This window comes from Jaculus jaculus, chromosome 6, assembly GCF_020740685.1.
Source record: "Jaculus jaculus isolate mJacJac1 chromosome 6, mJacJac1.mat.Y.cur, whole genome shotgun sequence".
NCBI classification, from domain to species: Eukaryota; Metazoa; Chordata; class Mammalia; order Rodentia; family Dipodidae; genus Jaculus; species Jaculus jaculus.
The window spans coordinates 166,726,670-166,746,377 of record NC_059107.1 but is presented as its reverse complement, the minus strand read 5'-3'; the positions used below and the strand labels follow the sequence as shown (position 1 = coordinate 166,746,377).

General features: G+C 46.3%; 1 protein-coding gene and 2 non-coding genes across 6 annotated transcripts in view; 1 reads left to right on the top strand and 2 right to left on the bottom strand.

Annotated features, from left to right (window-relative positions):
- Positions 1-5,678: 5,678 nt before the first annotated feature.
- The window catches only part of Dennd6b (DENN domain containing 6B), a 31,469-nt gene continuing 17,439 nt past the window's right edge, over positions 5,679-19,708 (top strand). For 3 of the 4 annotated variants that reach the window (XM_045151756.1, XM_004650408.3, XR_006637697.1), the window contains exons 1-9: positions 5,679-5,855; positions 16,663-16,701; positions 16,782-16,824; positions 17,371-17,483; positions 18,066-18,146; positions 18,733-18,838; positions 18,955-19,034; positions 19,117-19,179; positions 19,409-19,464. In XM_045151756.1, the coding sequence (XP_045007691.1) occupies positions 5,679-5,855; positions 16,663-16,701; positions 16,782-16,824; positions 17,371-17,483; positions 18,066-18,146; positions 18,733-18,838; positions 18,955-19,034; positions 19,117-19,179; positions 19,409-19,464 (758 nt within the window). Of the gene's footprint in view, positions 5,856-16,662; positions 16,825-17,370; positions 17,484-18,065; positions 18,147-18,732; positions 18,839-18,954; positions 19,035-19,116; positions 19,180-19,408; positions 19,465-19,708 lie in introns of those variants that run through there. The other variant, XM_045151758.1, reaches the window with a different exon arrangement.
- LOC123461808 lies at positions 8,771-8,877 on the bottom strand. The gene has a single exon (XR_006637873.1). It is a non-coding gene; the product is annotated as a U6 spliceosomal RNA (small nuclear RNA).
- LOC123461951 lies at positions 9,989-10,122 on the bottom strand. Its single transcript, XR_006637995.1, has one exon. It is a non-coding gene; the product is annotated as a small nucleolar RNA SNORA33 (small nucleolar RNA).

Sequence of the window (19,708 nt, the reverse complement as noted above, 5' to 3'; positions counted from 1 at the left end):
ACGGCTTAGTGATTAAGGTATCTGCCTGCAAAGCCAAAGGACCCAGGTTTAATTCCATGGGACCCACATTAAGTCAGATGCACAACATAGTGCATCCATCTGGAACTCATTTGCAGTGGTTGGAGGCTCTCGTATGCCCATTCTCTCTCTCTCTCTCTTTTCCTTTCTCTCTCTCTCATGCAGTCTCAGGGTAGCCTCAAGCTCATAGCAATCCTCCTACCACTGCCTCCAAGTGCTAGTATTAAAGGCATGCACCAACCATGCTTGCCTTTGTTTGTTTGTTTGTTTTTTGGTTTATCAAAGTAGGGTCTCACTCTAGATCAGGCTGACCTGGAATTCACTATGTAGTCTCAGGGTGGCCTCAAACTCACAGCAATCCTCCTATCTCTTTCTTCCAACTAGGGGGATTAAAGGTGTGTGCCACCCCACTTGGCTCCCAGCTGTTTTTAAAGTTTTTTTTATTTTTATTGCTGGGCATGGTGGTGCACACCTTTAGTCCCAGCACTTGGGAGGCAGAGGTAGGAGGATCATCATGAGTTCCAGGCCACCCTGAGACTACCTTATAAATTCCAGGTCAGCCTGGACTAGAGTGAAACTATACCTCAAAAAATCAAAACAAGAAAAATTGTTATTATTATTTATTAGGGACAGACAGAGAACAGTCCTTTGGCTTTGCAGGCAAGCACCTTAACCACTAAGCCATCTTACCAGACATTTTTGTTCTATTTTGTTTTGTTTTTCGAGGTTGGGTCTTGCTCCAGTCCAGGCTAACCTGGAATTCACTTGGTAGTCTCAGGATGGCCTCAAACTCACAGCAATGCTACTGCCTGGGATTAAAGGCATATGCCACCACGCCCACCCAAGGAGATTCTTTTTCTTTTTTTAATTTTTGTTATTTATTTATTGGAGAGCAACAGGGAAAGGAAGAGGCAGATAGAGAGAGGGAGAGAGAGAGAGAGAATGGGTGTGCCATGGCCTCTAGCCACTGCAAAGGAACTCCAGATGTGTGAGCCCCCTTGTGCATCTGGCTAACGTGGGTCCTGGGGAATTGAGCCTCAAATCGGGGTCCTTAGGCTTCACAAGCAAGAGCTTAACCACTCCAGCCCTCTTTTCAATTATTTATTTATTTGAGAAAGGAGAGAAAAAAAAAATGCATTGCAGGGCCTCCAGCCACTGCAAATGAACTCCAGACACATATGCTGCCTTGTGTATCTGGCTTGCATGGGTCCTGAGGAATTAAAACTTGATCCTTTGCCTTTGCAGGTAAGCACCTTAACCGCTAAACAATTTCTCCAGCAACAGAAACTAGTCTTGTGAGCTACTTATTGGAGTGGACTGAACAAGTTTGCTGATAAATCCAGTGTAAGTGTGAAAAGAGTAGATGCAGGCCACAAGTTCAAAGCCAGCCTGAACAACTTAGTAGAATCCTGTATCTTCTAGTTTGCAGTAGCTGGAGGCCCTGGTGTACCCATATTCTCTCTCTCATATTCTCTCTCTCTCTCTCCTTGCAAATAAATAAATAAATAAATCTTTTAAAAGTGGACCACAAAAAAAAAAAAAAATAGGTGCGATAGCACACATCTTTAATCCAAGCACATGGGAGGCAGAGGTTAGGAGGATCACTATAAATTCAAAGCCACCCTGAGAGTACATAGTGAATTCCAGGTCAACCTGGCCTAGAGTGAGACCCTACCTCAAAAAAAAAAAAAAAAAAAAAGAATAAGAAGAAAAGTGGATTATAGGCCTGGTGTGGTGGTATACACCTTTAATCCTAGCATTCAGGAGGCAGAGGTAGGAGGATTGCTGTGAGTTCAAGGCCACCCTGAGATTACATAATGAATTCCAGGTCAGCCTGAGCTAGAGTGAGACCTACCATGGGGGAGAAAAAAGTGGATCATAGACTTTAATTCAAGTCTTTGAGCTACATTTTCAGCCCTGACAATTTGTCTTTTGTTGTGTTTTTGTTTTTTTTTTTTTGTCTTTTGTTTTTATTTGTCTCTGTGTGTATAAAGACAAACACTTATGGCACTTGCTACTTTGTTTGGCGAAATAATTCCAGGTCAGCAGGCTTTGCAAGCAAGTGCCTTTAACTACTGTCATCTCTCCAGCCCTTTTATAGTTTTTCAAGTGCTAGGATTAAAGGTGTGCTCCACCATGCCCACCTTTTATGTCATTAGTTTATTCACAAGCATATCTTGTAGGAATTTAAGAAAGTGGAAGGACGCAGGTTTGATTCCCCAGTACTCACATAAAGCTAGATGCACAAAATGGTGCATGTGTCTGAAGTTTGTTTGCAGTGACTGGAGGCCCTGGTATGCCGATTCTCCCTCTTCCTCTCTCTATGTTAAATAAATAAATATTAAAAAGCATTTTAAAAAGTCTGATCCATTTTTGAGATTAAACCTCTTAAACATTTTCCATATCTGTTAAATGGATGAAATAAAACATCCGTCTTTCTTTTTTGGGAGGTGGGTGGTTTCAAGGTACAGTCTCATTCTAGTCCAGAATGGCCTGATATTCACTATGTAGTCTCAGGGTAGCCTGAAACTTACAGTGGTCCTCTAACCTCTGTCTCCCAAGTGCTAGGATTAAAGGCTTGTGCCACGGCACCTGGCTACATCCTTGTTTCTTTTTCTTTCTTTCTTTCTTTTTTGAAGGGCCAGCCTGAGCTACAGTGAAACCCTACCTCAGAGAAAAAAAGTATCTCCACTTGTGATTTCTCTCTCTCCCATTGAACTGCATGCAGTGTAGCTTTTTCCAGTTTTCTGTCAGTTGGTCTACATTGAGGAAGTTTTCAGCTCAGCCACAGCAGGATTTCTCAGTGACCTGTGGTCCAAGCATGTGGAGTCTTTAGAAATAGAATCTTACCATCTCTTTTTTTGTGGGAAACCAAGAGCCTTAGCAATGGCCTGTAATGCAGTTGCAATGTGATGATATTCTTAGCTCTTGGGTTGGTGGGAGCTGGTGGTTGGCTATTACATTCCACAAAGGTGGCATCTTATCAACTGTCATGTGGATATTAGGTCAGACACAGAGATGGTCTTGCAGCATTCCATTTCTCTGTGATCACAGGAGGTTTACCAGTCCATTCAGGTTTGTTGGAAGAAGATGCAGCACTTTTATGTGAACTTTAGTTCACATGGTACAAAGGTCCAGTTGGGCCTTAGCAGAGTATGCATTACTAAAAATGCCACTAATGGGGCTGGGGAGATGGCTCACTGGTTAAAGAATTTGCCTACAAAGCCTAAGGACCAGGGTCTAATTCCCCAGTAAAGCCAAATGCACAAGGTGAAGCATGCATCTGGAGCTCATTTGCTGTGGCTAGAGGCCCTGGCACCCATTCTTTCTCTGCTTCTTTCTTTCTCTCTCTCTCAAATAAAAATTTTTTTTTTCCTAGCTGAGACTTTTAATGTATACTATATTTACAAACTAATAGGATTCACATTTTCATACATAAACACAATGAACTTTGATCATATACACCTTACCACCCTCTCTTGTCACTCCCTTTTCCCATTGTCCCCATCTCCCTTTTCTTTTTTATTTGTTTGCTTGTTTTGAGGTAGGGTCTCATTATAGTCCAGACTGACCTAGAATTCACGTTGCAGTCATAGACTGCCCTTGAACTCATAATGATCCTCCTATCTCAGCCTCTCAAGTGCTGGAACTAAAGGTGTGTGCCACCATACCTGGCTTTGTTTTTAATCTAGATTCCATGTAAGGAAGCATGCAATATTTATCTTTCTGAGCCTGGCCTATTCTGCTTAATATGATGATCTTCTGTTCCATCCCTATCTTTTTTTTTATATTAATTTATTTTTTATTGACAACTTCCATGATTATAAACAATATCACATGGTAATTCTCTCCTTCCCCTTACTTTCCCCTTTGAAACTCCATTCTTTATCATATCCCTTCCCCCTCTCAATCAGTCTCTCTTTTATTTTGATGTCATGATCTTTTCCTCCTATTATGATGGTCTTGTGTAAGTAGTGTCAGGCACTGTGAAGTCATGGATATCCAGGCCATTTTGTGTCTGGAGGAATGCGATATAAGGAGTCCTACCCTCCCTGTGGCTCTTACATTCTTTCTGCCAGCTCTTCAACAATGGATTCTGAGCCTTGGAAGGTGTGATAGAGATACTGCAGTACTGAGCACTCCTGTCACTTCTCAGCAGCAAGGTGCCTTCTGAGTCATCCCAAGGTCACTGCCATCTGAAAAGAGAAGGTTCTCTAACCAAAAGTGTGAGAGAGTAGCATTAATATAAGAGAAGTGCTTACTGGGCAGTTTGATGAGCATAGTATATACATTTAGCCAGACAGCATCAGATGTTACACCCCTAGGGCTCATGACTATCCCTGTTATTTTTTGAGTATTTTATTTTTATTGATTTGAGAAAGGAGAGAAAGAATGGGCACCAGGGCCTTCAGCTGCAGTAAACAACTCCAGACACATGTGCCACCTTATGCATCTGGCTTACATGGGCCCTGGGGAACAGAACCTAAGTCCTTTGGCTTTGTAGGTAAGTGCCTTATCCACTAAGCCATCTCTCCAACCCCTAAATTAAAAAAAAATAATAATAATGCCAATGAACATGGGGATTGTAGCTATAGCCTGGACCAAGTAATTTTGGGAATGGGGGTGTTTCAACAAAACTGTAAAATAGGAATCTCTATCTGCCTCTTCTCTCCCGCCCCCCCAAAAGTGAAAGTGAAAGGTGTGCTGGCACACGCCTTTAATCCCAGCACTCCTGAGGCAGAGGTAGGAGGATCGCCATGAGTTTGAGGCCACCCTGAGACTACACAGTGAATTCCACGTCAGCTTGAGCTACCATGAGACCCTACCCCAGAAAACAAAACATTTTTTTTTATTTTTTAAGCCGGACGTGGTAGTGCACACCTTTAATCCCAGCACTAGGGAGGCAGAGGTAGGAGGTAGACTAACTACATAGTGAATTCCAGGTCGGCCAGGGCTAGAGTGAGATCCTATCTCAAAAAACCAAACGAAACCAAACCTGTAAGATACATAACGTTTCCCACTAAGCTCTTCACTACCGAGCTGTGGTGCTGGGCCAGGACCCGTAGTCCACATTCCGGCCGGGCAGCTTGGGGTAACTGAGCCGACCCATCGCCAGACTGAGGGTAGGTGCACACCAGTCTGGTACGGGCGTTGCCGGATGGAATGGTGTCGTGTAAAGTTAAAATTCGATGGAAACATTGTCTAGATTCCACTTGGTGGCCAGAGTCCCTTCAAACCCAGACCTAGGAGTCGACAATACAACGTCCACTTTTTATTTTTTTGGTTTTTCGAGGAAGAGTCTCGCTCTAGCACTATATAGTCTCAGGGTGGCCTCGAATTCAAGGCGATTCTCCTACCTCCGGCTCGCGAGTGCTGGGATTAAAGGCGAGCGCCACTACACTCGGCCAGCAACATCCTACTCCTTGGAGCCCTACCCTTGCAGGCCCTACCAGCAACCATCAGAACCGCGGCGGGCGGTTTTAGCCTCTCTAGCCGGCTGGGATCCTTCTCGCTGGTGCGCAGGGTAATGCCCATAGAGGTACCTCTTGGACACTAGGGGGCGCGCACGCATCAACCGGGCCGTTCTTGCCCGCGCCGGCCGCTCGACTGCTCCAAGGCGACCCCGGCGAACGCCGGCGTTCCCACGCAAAGGTGCCACCATGGAGGTGCGGACCGGCGTCGGACCTCCGCCGGCTGGCGGTGGACTCGGCGCGGGCAAGTCCACATCCTCGAGCCGTGCAGCGCGGGCTACTGCGGTGCCCTGGGCGCGCTTCTCTGCTTGGCTGGAGTGCGTGTGCGTGGTCACTTTCGACCTGGAGTTGGGCCAAGCGCTCGAGGTGAGTGGATGCGGGCTTGCCGGCCCTCCGCGCCTCCCTCCCCAGCTCACGTGTGCCGCCTGTCCCCTCCCCTCCTCCCTTCCCCTCCCGCCTGAGATACCCCTCCCTCTTCCACGCTCCTCCCTTCTTTAGTACCCCCTTCCGCCTGTCCCGGTGACTCCTCCTGTTGGTTCCCAGCGCCGCGCCCCTTCACTCTCCGCCCCCCTCGCAGTCACGCGGCAGGTCCCATTGCGTCGCCAGTAGCCTTTCTTCCAGATCTAGGGACCCTCCTAGGTGTCCATCTGGACATTTTGTACACTCAGGCTGACCTTTCCCGACCAGCTTAGTGTCCTTCCTGTGAGGGTCACCACCTCCTGAAGGGAATCTTTCTTCAAGGCTCCAGGAGCTCTCCCCCAGGCTAAGGAAAGGAATGGCAAGTGGTCTCTAAGGCCTGACTGCGTACACAGAGCAGTACTGCCACCCAACTCCCCTTTCCATACCTCTTTCTCTTGTGCTCCAGTGAGAGTTCCAGAGGCAGCCTCCCTTCATTTTACATTCAAAGAAGCAAGTAGTCTGGCTTCAATCATGCATAGGGAAGGGTTAGACTGCAACAGGATCTCAGGTCTGTTATTTCTTGCAGGTACCAATGTTCCTCAAACTGTTCCTCAAAGTTCAGCTATTGTGGCTCTCCTGCCTAAAATTTTGTAGCATTCCTCTTTCACTTAGATTTAAATTTAAACTCTAAGAAATATTTATTTGTTTATTTGAGAGAAAGAAAGAGGCAGAGAGGGGGAGAGAGAGAGAGAATGGGCATGCCAGGACCTCCAGCCACTGCACATGAACTCAAGATGCATGTCCACCTTGTCCTGGAGAGTCGAACCGGGGTCCTTTGGCTTTGCAAGCAAACGCCTTAACCATTAAGTCATCTCTCCAGCCCTAAATTTAAACTTTTCATTTGCAAGCAGAGTGGAGAAGGAACAGACAGAGAGAATGGGTGTGCCAGGGCCTCCAGCCGCTGCAAACAAATTCCAGACACATGTGTCACTTTATGCATCTGGCTTTATGTGGGTACTGGGGAATCAACCCTGGTCATTGGGTTTGGCAGACAAGTGCCTTAACTGCTGAGCCATCTCTCCAGTTCTAAATCTTTTTTTTTTTTTTTTTTTTTTTTGAGGTAGGGTATCACTCTGGTCCAGGTTGACTTGGAATTAACTATGTAGTCTCAGGGTGGCGTCCAACTCATGGTGATCCTCTTACCTCTGCCTCTCGAGTGCTGGGATTAAATGCGTGTGCCAGGCTGGAGAGATGGCTTAGTGGTTAAGTGCTTGCCTGTGAAGCCTAAGGACCCCGGTTCAAGGCTTGATTCCCCAGGACCCACGTTAGCCAGATGCACAAGGGGGCACATACATCTGGAATTCGTTTGCAGTGGCTGGAGGTCCTGGCACAACCCTTCTCTCTCCTAGGGCTTCCAGCCACTGCAAACGAACTCCAGACACATGTGCCTCCTTGTACATCAGGCAAGTGCTTAACCGCTAAGCCATCTCTCCAGCCCAAATTTTATTTTTTATTTATTTGAGAGAAAGAGAGAGAGAATATGGATATGCCAAAGCCTCTTGCCACAAACGAAGTGCCACTTTGTGCATCTAGAGTTATGTGGGTACTGGGTAATTGAACCCCAGGTTGGCATGCCCATGTACACACACACACACACACACACACACACACACACACGTACGTGTGCGCCCAACTACAATTTAAAAAGATTGTATACTGTGAGAGCTGATGCAAGTTACTTCAGCCAGTAAGCCAACACCCCAGTTCACACATTTAGATCCAAAGCTGGGTGCTGTGGCTTACGCCTATAATCCCAGCATTTAGGAGGCTGAGGTAGGAGGATCTGTGTGAGTTTGAGACCAGCTTGGACTACAGAGGGAGTTCCAGGTTAATATAGGATAGAGTGAGACCCTGCCTCAAAACAACATTTAGAATCACATCCAGGCCTTGTAAACCCATGCTTGGCCCCTCTGTCTTGAGCTGTTCTCAGCCTTTGCATCTGGTCACCAGCTGTGTATAACTGAGCCTGCCTTAGGCCTTTAATGTGTTCTTCCTGAGGCCTACCATCCTCCTCACCTACTTACATATCCACAGGGGCAACTTCTCTTTTTCTAGGGTTAGATGAAAATGTCAGCCAGGTGTGGTGGTACATATAACCTCAGCATTAGGGAGCTTGAGGTAGGAGGATCATAAGTTTGAAGTCAGCCAGACCAACAGAGTGAGACTGTCTTGAAAAACAAACAACAAAAATGGACATGCTGGACATGGTGGTACACGCCTTTAATCCTAGCTCTTGGGAGGCAGAGGTAGGAGGAGCACTGTGAGTTTGAGGCCAGCCTGGAGCTATGAGTTCCAGATCAGCCTAGGCTAGAGTAAGACACTAACTGGAAAAAACAAACAAAAACAGACAGAAATGCTGACAGATCACCTAGTAGTCAAAGGTGTTTGCTTGCAAAGTCTGCTGACCTGGGTTCAATTTCCCAGCCACCTATGTAAAGCAAGATAGGCATTCATTTGCAGTAGCAAGAGACCTTGGCATGCCCATGTACACACACACACACACACACACACACGTGTGTGCGCCCAACTACAATTTAAAAAGATTGTATACTGTGAGAGCTGATGCCTGGGATAGTGGGATAGTGTGGACACTCTAGAGACCTCCCAGGTGAGCAGTGATATTGAAGTGAGTTTTCAAGGGCTGAGATGTTAAAGCTAGACACTTTCTTCAGCTGACCTGCATGTACTAGTCATCTCCCCTGTAACCCTACAACCCTTTCTACTCTCATTGCTATCTGGTTCATTCTCTCTCTCTCTCTCTCTCTCTTTAGTTTTTTTTTAATATTTTTTTAAAATTTTTATTTATTTATTTATTTATTTGAAAAAATATGGAACGCTTCACAAATTTGCGTGTCATCCTTGCGCAGGGGCCATGCTAATGTTCTCTGTATCGTTCCAATTTTAGTATATGTGCTGCCGAAGCGAGCATTTTTTTTAGTTTTTTTGAGGGAGGGTTTCACTCTAGCCCAGGCTGACCTGGAATTCATTATGTAGTCTCAGGGTGAACTTGAACTTAGGGTGATCCTCCTACCACTGCCTTCTGAGTGCTGGGACTAAAGGCATGTGCCACCATGCCCGGCTTTTTTTTTTTTTTTCTTTTTGAGGTAGGGTCTCACTTTAGCCCAGGCTGACCTGGAGTTCACTATGTAGTTTCAGAATGGCGTTGAACTCACCGCCATCCTCCTACTTCTGCCTCCCATGTGCTGGGATTAAAGGTGTGCTCCACTATGCCCGGCTTCCCATTGTTATCTGGATACCTTGCCTTGTATAGGTTCCACTGTATCCTACATGGAGCCCCCATGTGTGTGTGCTGGGGAACTTGCAAACACTATAGATCCAAACCCTCTGTCTTTGGTAGAGGTGAATTACTTCAAAGCCAGAGCCCACGTTCCCATTTACTGCCATTACCCCTGAGATGGACATGGGCACTTCAGGGTCTGGTTGGTGATGGCTGCCCAGGATTTGATTTACTGATGAATGAATCAGTAGACAGCTCGGTGCCTTTACTCAAGTTGGCTTTTTGAGGGAGGGGTTATCTGAAACACATCCTCCTCCAGTTAGGCTCTCTCCTCCTATTCCTTCAGGATTTAGCAGAGCCTATTCAAATCTCAGAGATTTCTAGGTCTGGGAAGAAAGGTAAAAAGCAACCTGAAGAGGGTCATGTGGTTAACCAACCCCATGAAGTCACTTCTGGGCTGCTGTATACATTCAGTGATAGGGAGGCTTCTGGGGTGCCCACAGCTTCCCAGGCAGCATCCCCACAGTGTGCAACCTCAGCACTCCCTTTATAGGCTTAAAAATTGAGGACTCCAGATTTATTTTTTCATGTAATTTATCTTCAAGTTTGATTAAGGTTAAAACAATTTATAGTATTTTTTTGTTTGTTTGAGGCAGGGTGTCACTCTAGCCCAGGCTGACCTGGAATTCACTATGTAGTCTCAGGTTGGCTTTGAACTCATGGTGATCTTCCTACCTCTGTCTCCCGAGTGACAAGTTATAGTAAAATTTTAATTAAGTCTTATGAAAACTCTTCAACACTATATTGTAGCCATTTTGAGGGACCTTAATGACCATAGTTGTCCTTTTTAAGGCTTATACAATGGCATCACTAATGCCAGCTGTTTCTAAATTTCTGCAGAAACACATTCAGATAAGCAGATTAATTGGCTGGCTTGAAAAAAAAAACTTACTATATATGTACATATGTATGTATATATATAAATATGTATATATGTATTTTTTAAATTTCTTTGGTTTATTTTTATTTACTTATTTGAGAGCGACAGAGAAAGAGGCAGAGAGGGGGGGAGGGAGAGAGAAAGAGAGAGAGAGAGAATGGATGGGCCAGGGCTTCCAGCCACTATAGATGAATTCCAGATGCATACACCCCCTTGTGCATCTGGCTAATGTGGGTCCTGGGGAATCGAACCTTGAACCGGGGTCCTTAGGCTTCACAGGCAAGCACTTAACTGCTAAGCCATCTCTCCAGCCCAAATATATATATTTTTTTGAGGTAGGGTCTCACTCTGGTCCAGGCTGACCTGGAATTCACTATGTAGTCTCAGGGTGGCCTTGTACTCACAGTGATCCTCCTAACTCTGCCTCCCGAGTGCTGGGGTTAAAGGCATGCGCCACCACACCTGGTGAAACATACTATTTGTTTTAAAGATATATTTATTTATTAGAGAGAGAGAATATGTACATGCCAGGGCCTCTAGCCACTGTAAACGAACTCCAGATACATGCACCACAGTGTGTATCTGGTTTATGTAGGACCTGGAGAATCAAACCTGGGTCCTCAAGCTTCTCAGGCAAGCACCGTAAGTGCTAAGCCATCTCTCCAGCCTAAAACTTACTATTTTTAACAGAATGAAGTTTGTTTAGGGACTGGAGAGCTGGCACAATAATTAAAGGTACTTGCTTCCAAAGCTTGACAACCCAGGTTCGATTCCCCAGTACTCAGTGGAGTTCATTTGTAGTAGCAGGAGGCCCTGGTCTGCCCATTCTCTCCCTCTCTCCTTCCTTGCCTCCCCTCTCCATCACTCAAATGAGTAGTTTTTTTTTTTTTTTTTTTTTTTTGTTTTTTAATTTATTTGCAAGCAGAAAGAGAAGAGAAAAAAATGAGAATGATCATGCCAGGACTTCTAGCCACTGCAAACAAACCCCAGATGCACATGCCACCTTTTGCATCTGGCTATACGTGGTTATTGGGGAATTGAACCAGGGTCGTTGGGCTTTACAGGCAAGTGCCTTAACTGCTGAGCCATCTCTCCAGCCCTTGAATAAGTTTTCTTTTTCTTTTTTTTTTTTTTGAATCTTTTTATTTTAGAGAGAGTGAGAGAGAAGGACAGATAAAATTGGTGCTCCAGAGCCTCAGCCACTGAAATCAAACTCCAGATATTTGCAGTACCTTGCCTTACCTTTGTGTGTCTGGGTTCTGTGGGTGCTGGAGAGTCAAACATGGGTAGTTAGGCTTCGCAGTCAAGCACATTAGCTGCAAAGCCATCTCTCCAGCCCCAATTTTTTTTTTTTTTTTTTTTTTTTGAGGTAGGGTCTCATCTTGGCCCAAGCTGACCTGGAATTCACTATGTTGTCTCAGGGTGGCCTTGAACTCACCATGATCCTCCTACTTATGCCTCCCAAGTGCTGGCGTTAAAGGTGTGCGCCACCACGCCAGGCTCCAATTTTTTTTTTTTTTAAAAGGAAGTTTGGGGCTGGAGGTATGACTCAGTGGTTAAGGCACTTTCCTGCATAGCCAAAGGACCCAGATTTGATTCCTCAGATGAAGCCAGATGCACAAGGTGTTGCATGCATCTGGAGTTCATTTGTAACGGCTGGAGGCCCCGGCACATCCATTCTCTCTCTCTCTCTCTCTTTCTCCCTCTCTCTCTCTGCCTCATTATCACCCTCTCTTTCAAATAAGCAAAAAAAAAATTTTTTTTTAAAGTTTGGGCTGTAGCAATGGCTCAGTGGTTAAGGCGCTTGCCTGCGAAGCCTGAGGACCCAGGTTCTATTCCCCAGTACCTGTGTAAGCCAGATGCACAAAGTGGCACATGCTTCTGGAGTTCATTTGTAGTAGTTATAGGCCCTGATGTACCTAGTCTGTCTTTCTATCTGCCTCTCTCTTTCAAATTAATAAATTAAAATTTTTCTTTTTAGAGTTTAAACCAGGTATAGTGGCATATGCCTTTAGTCCCAGCACTCAGGTGGCAGAGGTGGAGAGGATTTCTGTGTGTTCAAGGCCAGCTTGAGACTACATAGTGAGTTTCAAGGCCAGTTTGGGCTAGAGTGAGACCTTACCTTGAAAAACAAAACACACACACACACACACACACACATATATATACTACTACTAGTACTAATTGGGTAAAGACGAGGTATCATTTTATAGTCGCACAACCCTTTTCAGTGTCTGACTAAATAGAAGACAGCTGGATCCTCACATCAGATCCTCCTGTCAGTCTTCCATAATAGTATACATTATAGCTTCTGGAAACTGTACACTGAGAAAATGAGAGTGATGAAAGTCTTAACTCATGAGAACAGCTTTGACTTCATAGAGCCTTTCTCCAGGCAAAGTTCACCAGGTCTGTGTACTCAAGAACAATTGAATGACCTGTGCAAGCTGACTCAAGTGAAAAGGACAAGACCCTTGTGGAATCCTGGGCAGGGCACAGTGTGGCCTTTAGAACCCTTTGGTCTGAGGGTGTGCTTCATTTGTCCCCTCACTTTGGCATGGCCTACCCTCAGCTCAGTAAGCTTCAGGCTTACTTGGACCCTAGAACCACTCCTTAAAAGAACACACCAGCCTATGAACATGAGTTTTCCTGATCACATGTTCTAGACATGGACATGGAGATCAGAGATTGAGGAGGCCTCATTAGATGGTATAAGGCTCTTGTTATCATCATACTAGGTGCAAACCCCTGACCTAGGGGGAGGTTCCTGTTGTGGCCCTGTCTTAGCTACCAGGCACCTGCCTTTTTTGACCCTCCTCCCAGTGTACAGTTTCAGCTTGTTTGGTCTGTGATCCCAGGTTGGCACTCTGTAGAGGCACCTCAGTAGGTTTTGCCCCATTGTCATATCCCACTCAGTTTTGCTCTGCCTTGTGGAACCCTCCCTCCTCCTGACCACTGTAATGAAAACTTAGTTTGCAGCTTCTTGGCCATGCGCCTCTCTGAGGTAAACCTGCTCCTACAGTGCTCCATTGAGACAGAACCAATAGACTGGATGGACAGATTACAGATGACGGGATTTATTAGGGAAATTGTCTTATATTGATTATGGGAACTTAAAAGTTCCACAGTAGGCTGTCTGTGAACTGGAGACTCTGGGAAGTTGGTAGCATGGCTCAGTCCAAGTGTGAAGGCCTCAGAGTCAGGAGAGCTAGTGGTATATCTCTCAGCCTTAAGTGAGAGGCCTGAGACTGAGAACCTGGGGTAGAGGAGATTGGTGCCTATGCAAGCCCTGAAGTCCAAATACTGGGAAACCTCAAGTTGTGGTGTTTAAGGCAGTAGAAAAAGTGTGCTACCTCCAGGAAAGAAACCTGTCTTCACTGTTTTGCTTTTTTCAAGGTAGGGTCTCACTCTAGCCCAAACTGACCTGGAATTCACTATGTAGTCTCAGGGTGGCCTCTAACTCACAGCGATTCTCCTACCTCTGCCTCCCGAGTGCTGGGATTAAAGGCATGTGCCACCATGCCCTGCTCTGTTTGCTTTTTAAAGATTTGGGTTTTTAGGGTTAGAGGGGATGGCTTAGTGGTTAAGGCATTTACCTGCAAAGCCAGAGACCCAGGTTCGATTCCCCAGGACCCACATTAGCCAGATGCACAAGGGGCGCACGTGTCTGGAGTTTGCAGTGGCTAGAAGCCCTGTCGCATCCATTCTCCCCCCACTTGTCTGTCAAATAAATAAATAAAAAATATTTGGGTTTTTATTTATGAGAGAGATAATGAGAAAGGGCACATCAGACCTCTTGCCACTGTAAAAGAACTCATGACACATACGCCACTTTGTGCATCTGGCTTTATGTGGGTACTGGGTAGTCAAACCTAGACCAGCAGGCTTTGTAAGCAAGTCCTCTTAACCACTGAGCCATCTCCCAGCCCTTCTTTGTTTTTTCGAGGTGGGGTTTCACTGTAGTCCAGGCTGACCTGGAATTCATTAGGTAGTCTCAGGGTGACCTCAAACTCATGGCCATCCTCTCACCTCTCCCTCCTAATTGCTGGGATTAAAGGTATGTACCATCATACCTGGCTCCCTTTTTTTATTTTTTATTTTTTTTACTTAAATTTTTATTTTAATTCTTATAGACTACTATAGAAATAAACCCAAACTAAACACATATGTGTATATGTACAAAATTTCACTCTTGAAAAATCTAAAAAGTAGATGGTAGGGCTGGAGAGGTGGCTTAGCGGTTAAGCGCTTGCCTGTGAAGCCTAAGGACCTTGGTTCGAGGCTTGATTCCACAGGACTCACGTTAGCCAGATGCACAAGGGGGCATACGCATCTGGAGTTCGTTTGCAGTGGCTGGAGGTCCTGGCGTACCCATTCTCTCTCTCTCTCTCTCTCTCTCTCTCTCTCTCTCTCTCTCTTTCTTTCTCTGTCTGTCACTCTCAAATAAGTAAATAAAAAATTTAAAAAAAATTAGATGGTAAAAACACACAAATAACACAAATTTCCAAAGCAAACACAAAATATTTAAAACCAATATGAAATTTGTTTTCACAAAGGGAAGCAAGAATGGTTTTGAACTGCTGGTTATAGCTGGTTTTTCTAGGCTTACTTACATAGTTTATGGCAGTCAGATTAAATGACTTTCTTTTATCTTAGATTATCTTCAGTATCATTTTATTTCAAATAGTCCAGAATATTATTTTTCCCACACAGATCTTTCAACATGAGAAAAGGGTGTATTATAGCATCAACTTGGGTTGTCTTTTTTAATTAATTAATTAATTAATTTTTGAAGCAGGGTCTCACTGTAGCCTATGCTGACCTCACTCTATAGCCTAGGCTGGCCTTGAACTCATAGTGATCCTCCTACCTCAGCCTCACCAGTTGTGGGGTTAAAGGCATGCATCACCATACCCAGCTCAAGTATTTCTTTCTTTCTTTTTTTGTTTTTTCAAGGTAGGGTCTCACTCTAATTCACTATGAAGTCTCAGGCTGGCCTTGAATTCACAGTGATCTTCCTACCTCTGCCTCCTGAGTTCTGGGATTAAAGGCATGTGCCACCACACCTGGCTTTAGGTATTTACTAGTCTAGTCAAGTTGATACTTACAATACTTCCTAAATCTGGTTCACCTCATGGAATGATTTCATATGTTCCACAAATGCCCTATTTGGAGAGGGTTTGTTCCCTGCCAAGTACTAGGAGGCAGAAATGAGCACAATCTTTGCCTTCAATATACTTCACACATAGTTGTAGAGACAATTTACACTCAACAACAAGCCTACACAAAACAAGGACAGAGTCAATGCTGTTTCTGCAAGCTTTGTCCTTCCAGTGTACAACAACTTGCCCTTTTGAGTGTTGGACACATTCTAGGAGAAACCTTGTTTCATCATAAACAATGAGAAAGGAAACCATATGCAAAGGCTCCTAGTTGGTTATAGGCATATGTGCTTCCCAGGAGAGCCAGCCTAGGAGGCCTTAGTGCTGGGGGACTCTAGAACATGCAGAACTACTTAGTGCCCTTCCTTCTTTCCTTCCTTCCCTTCCCTTTTCTCTTCTCCCCTCCCTTTTCTTTTTCTTCCTTCCCTCTCTCACCCTCCCTCCCTCCCTTCATTCCTAATTGTGTGTGTGTGTGTGTGTGTGTGTGTGTGTGTGTGTGTGTACATGTGCGCCAGAGACTCTTGCCATTGCAAATGAATGCCAGATATATGTACACTTTTTCCATTATGTGGATGCTGGGGAATCACTGGGACCAACATACTTTGCAGTGAAGTGCCTTTAACTACTAAGCCATCTCTCAGCCCCTTAGTGCCTGTTCTTTAACAGACTGTCCTGGGTGGTAAAGATGATCAAGCAGGCACAGGTAAAGCAGGCCTGCCATAAGGGAGCAGAGTCATTGTGGAGGCAGGGGATAGCTGAGCAAAAATGGAGAAGTGGCAGGGCCTGAGATCTTCTCACCTCAGGGTGGGGGTGAGAGAGGTGAAGGATTAGCCAGGAGGGCCTTGTGGCCACTCTAAGCAAATGGGCTCTGAAACTGCTCTTCTGAGATTGTAGAGAGCAATCTGCATGGCACGTGGTAAGATTTGGCATTGTGGATGTGTGCTAGTCAAAAAGTCTAGCTAGTTAGGCTGGCCTTGTAGTGAGGGGTCTGTGGGAGGTTTGAGCTGGTAGGGGAGTAAATACCCTAGGGCTGGAAGTCAGAAAAAAGGAGGAGTGCCTTTAATCCCAGCACTTGGGAAGGGGAGGTAGGAGGATTGCCGTGAATTTGAGGCCACTCTGAAACTACCTAGTAATTTCCAGGTCAGTCTGGGATAGAGCAAGACCCTACCTCAAAAAAAAAAAAAAAAAAAAAGGATCTGATCCAGAGAAGAAAGCTCATAGGGAGAGAGGGAGTCACAGGGAGGCCATGGGCCAGAAGGAGAGCCTGCTCTAGCAGGCACATACCTGTGGCCTCTGCCTAGGCACATCACTCCAGCTGACCTTAGCAGATGGTGTTTCTTCAGGCAGATGCAATATGCTCTATCTTCCCCGCAGCTAGTGTATCCAAGCAATTTCCAGCTCACAGACAAAGAGGTAAGTCTTGGCCTTCTTGAGAGAGGATATCCTCAGGAGTAAGCTGGTCTTCATCCCTCACCAGGCTCTGTGTGTTTCAGAAAAGCAGCATCTGTTACCTGTCCTTTCCAGACTCCCACTCAGGTAGGTGATTTCACATTTCCTGATCTGGACCCTGGCTCTGGGGCTGGAAGGTGGGCAAGAAATAGGGAGATGGGGCCTAAGTCAGTGACAGCAAACCTCCCAGTGATGCACAGGTTACTGCAAGGATGTGCCCCAACTCAGCGGACACACCAGAGCCCTAGCTAGGATGGCCAAAGTTCTGTAAAGCTCTGACAGCCATGTCTGTGGTCAGATTCTTGTCTCCTTCATTCCATCTCAGTAGACTGCCATTTTCTAGTGTATGTTATATCCCAGTCAGGTTGAGCCAGGCTTCCACAGAGAAACTAAAGGTGGTTCTCTATGCCAGTGCATTCCAAGATCCTTGGTTTGCAGCTGGTGAGGTGATGTGTGGGATCAGGACAGGAGTCCATTGGGAAACAGATCCTTAGGCCAATTTTCCCCTTTGTGGGTGTGATTTATGCCAGCAGAGGCCTGCCTTACACAGGGTTCTTGTACCCTGGTCCCTAACCCTAACAATGACAAAAGAGGCTCCTAGCTCTGATATGTGGTGGGGTTGCCCCTTCTCAGGTTGCCTTGGGGACACACAGTTCAGTTTCCGCATGCGTCAGTGTGGAGGGCAGAGGAGCCCCTGGCATGCTGATGACAGGTCGTACAACAGCAGGGCCCCCTTGTCACTGCAGGTGAGTAGTGAGCTGCCTCTTTTTGTCTGTGCTACCTTGCCCTTTTCCAGGGGCTCCTGGCTGGTGTGAACATCCCTTTTAAAGCCCCGAGACCCTGTGTGGCAGGACAGTTAGGCCCATGCTGTGAGATCAAAAACTGCTGCAAGCCTTGCTGGTCCTGCAATTTGGTCTCTTGGGAGTGGGGCTAGCTCTCCTGGGGCTTGCCAGCGTCATTGCAGTTCATCCTGTGTATCAGACCTCCTTAGATGGGCACCTGGGTAGCTGAACACGTTGCAGCTCAATGACCAGATGCCTAGAAGCCCTTTCTGGCTCCTGGGGCACCTTCACACGTGTCCACCAAGACCTGCTTTGTTGGTAGAGATGTTCCCTGGACTGGTGTTGCCTACCTTCTGAGCCAAGAAAACCCAAGCTCACCCCTGGGAGTCCTCCACAGTGGTAGGCAGAAGACAGACCCTAGACTAGGATAGTGGATATTCTGAACTCCAGGCTTTCTTTTTAACAGTCCCTGCCTGTTTACTCTTGGTCCATGGGCTTAGCTGGACAGCCCTGGGTGGGGAATGACTAACACTACACTTCTTCCAGAGGGAGCCGGCACATTACTTGGGCTTTGTGTACTTCAGGCAGGTCAAGGACAGCTCTGTGAAGAGGGGCTACTTCCAGAAGGTGAGCCATGTGCTACTTGGGGGAGGTGGTATGGAAAGAGGGAGTGGTAGGCAGCAGGAAAACAGGCTGGCGAGGAGTCCTGAGCCTCTAGGAGTGCCTAGTGCCTACCCCTTGTAGTCTACCTGGGCAAAGGGACTGGGAGGAGCCCCCCTCTGGTCCCAGCTGTCTTTGTAGTCCCTTCCTTTCTTAGTATGGCATCTGAGTCCTTTCTGACAGGATGTCAGTGCTCTGTGGCTTCATTACACTGTGAAAGGGAGGACAAGGTCAGTCTTGAGCTCAAGCATTAAAGGCAGAAGTTGCTTGGCTCCTGAAGAAATAGTTACAGGAATCTTGGCCAGCTTATATTTTTCACTGAAGACCTCCAGCCCACTGTCATATGGGTTTATCCTCATGTGACAAGAGACATCAGGACTTTGTCCTGCCTAATCCTGATGCCTGAATCAGGCTGTTCCAAGGCCTGTGAGGTTGAAGGGATTTGTTACTCTGGCCAACTCTGGGTAAGCATGGCTTTAAGGTCACCACAGGCTCCTGGATTATGGGGGTATGTCTGGAGCTGGGTGCTCTGACTGGCCTTTTGTCACTACAGTCTTTGGTGCTGGTGTCCCGCCTGCCCTTTGTCAGGCTGTTTCAGTCATTGCTAAGTCTGATTGCCCCTGAGTACTTTGAGAAGCTGGCACCATGCCTGGAAGCAGGTGAGTGGTTGTCAGGTACAGCCAGCATGGTCTCATTTCCATTGAAGCCCCTCATGGATCTTAGCAGACAGCATCCTCTTGGGGATGGCTTCTGACACTATCACTTATGTCCACAGTTTGTAATGAGATTGACCAATGGCCAGCCCCCATGCCTGGGCAGATCCTGAACCTACCTATTATGGGAGTAGTCATCCAGGTGAGAATCTGCTGAGGAATGAGTGCAGTATTGTGGGTTGGTGGAGACATCCTGCTTTCTCAGCCATTCCCTTCCTCCCTAGGTACGCATACCATCCAGGCTGGACAAGCTAGAATCCAGTCCTCCAAAGCAGTGTGACCAAGAGGTAGGTGATGAGGTTGGAGGATGTTGGGCTTGAGTCCTGCTCTTGGGCTGGATGGTACCTCTACAGGGTGGCAAAACTCAGGCAAAGCCATTGTAATGGCCAGTATGTCAAAGTACATAGTCTGTGCTGTGGGAGGGGAAGGGTGTAAGGCAGGGGCTGAAAGGCTGTCCTCAAGCACAGTTTTACCTTGCCCTTGACCTGACCTTATCCACCCCCCTCCATCTCTCAGAATCTGCTGCCCGCTCCTGTGGTGCTTGCCAGCGTCCATGAACTGGATCTCTTTAGGTGAGCTTTGTAGGTTGCCTCAGGGTGCTTTGGGGGAACCCACCCACCTGTGGTTGCACACATATATGTGTATCATTCAGGATAAGACTGCCAAAGGTGGGCCTGCTCATCTGAGTGACTTTAAGGACAATTGTACAGAAGAGGTTTCCTATACCCAAATATCTGACCCAGAGGAGATGGGCACAGTGGGCACAAAGGTTCTGGAAGACAGTTGCTCAGAGAGGTTGTTGGGAGATGTCTGCTG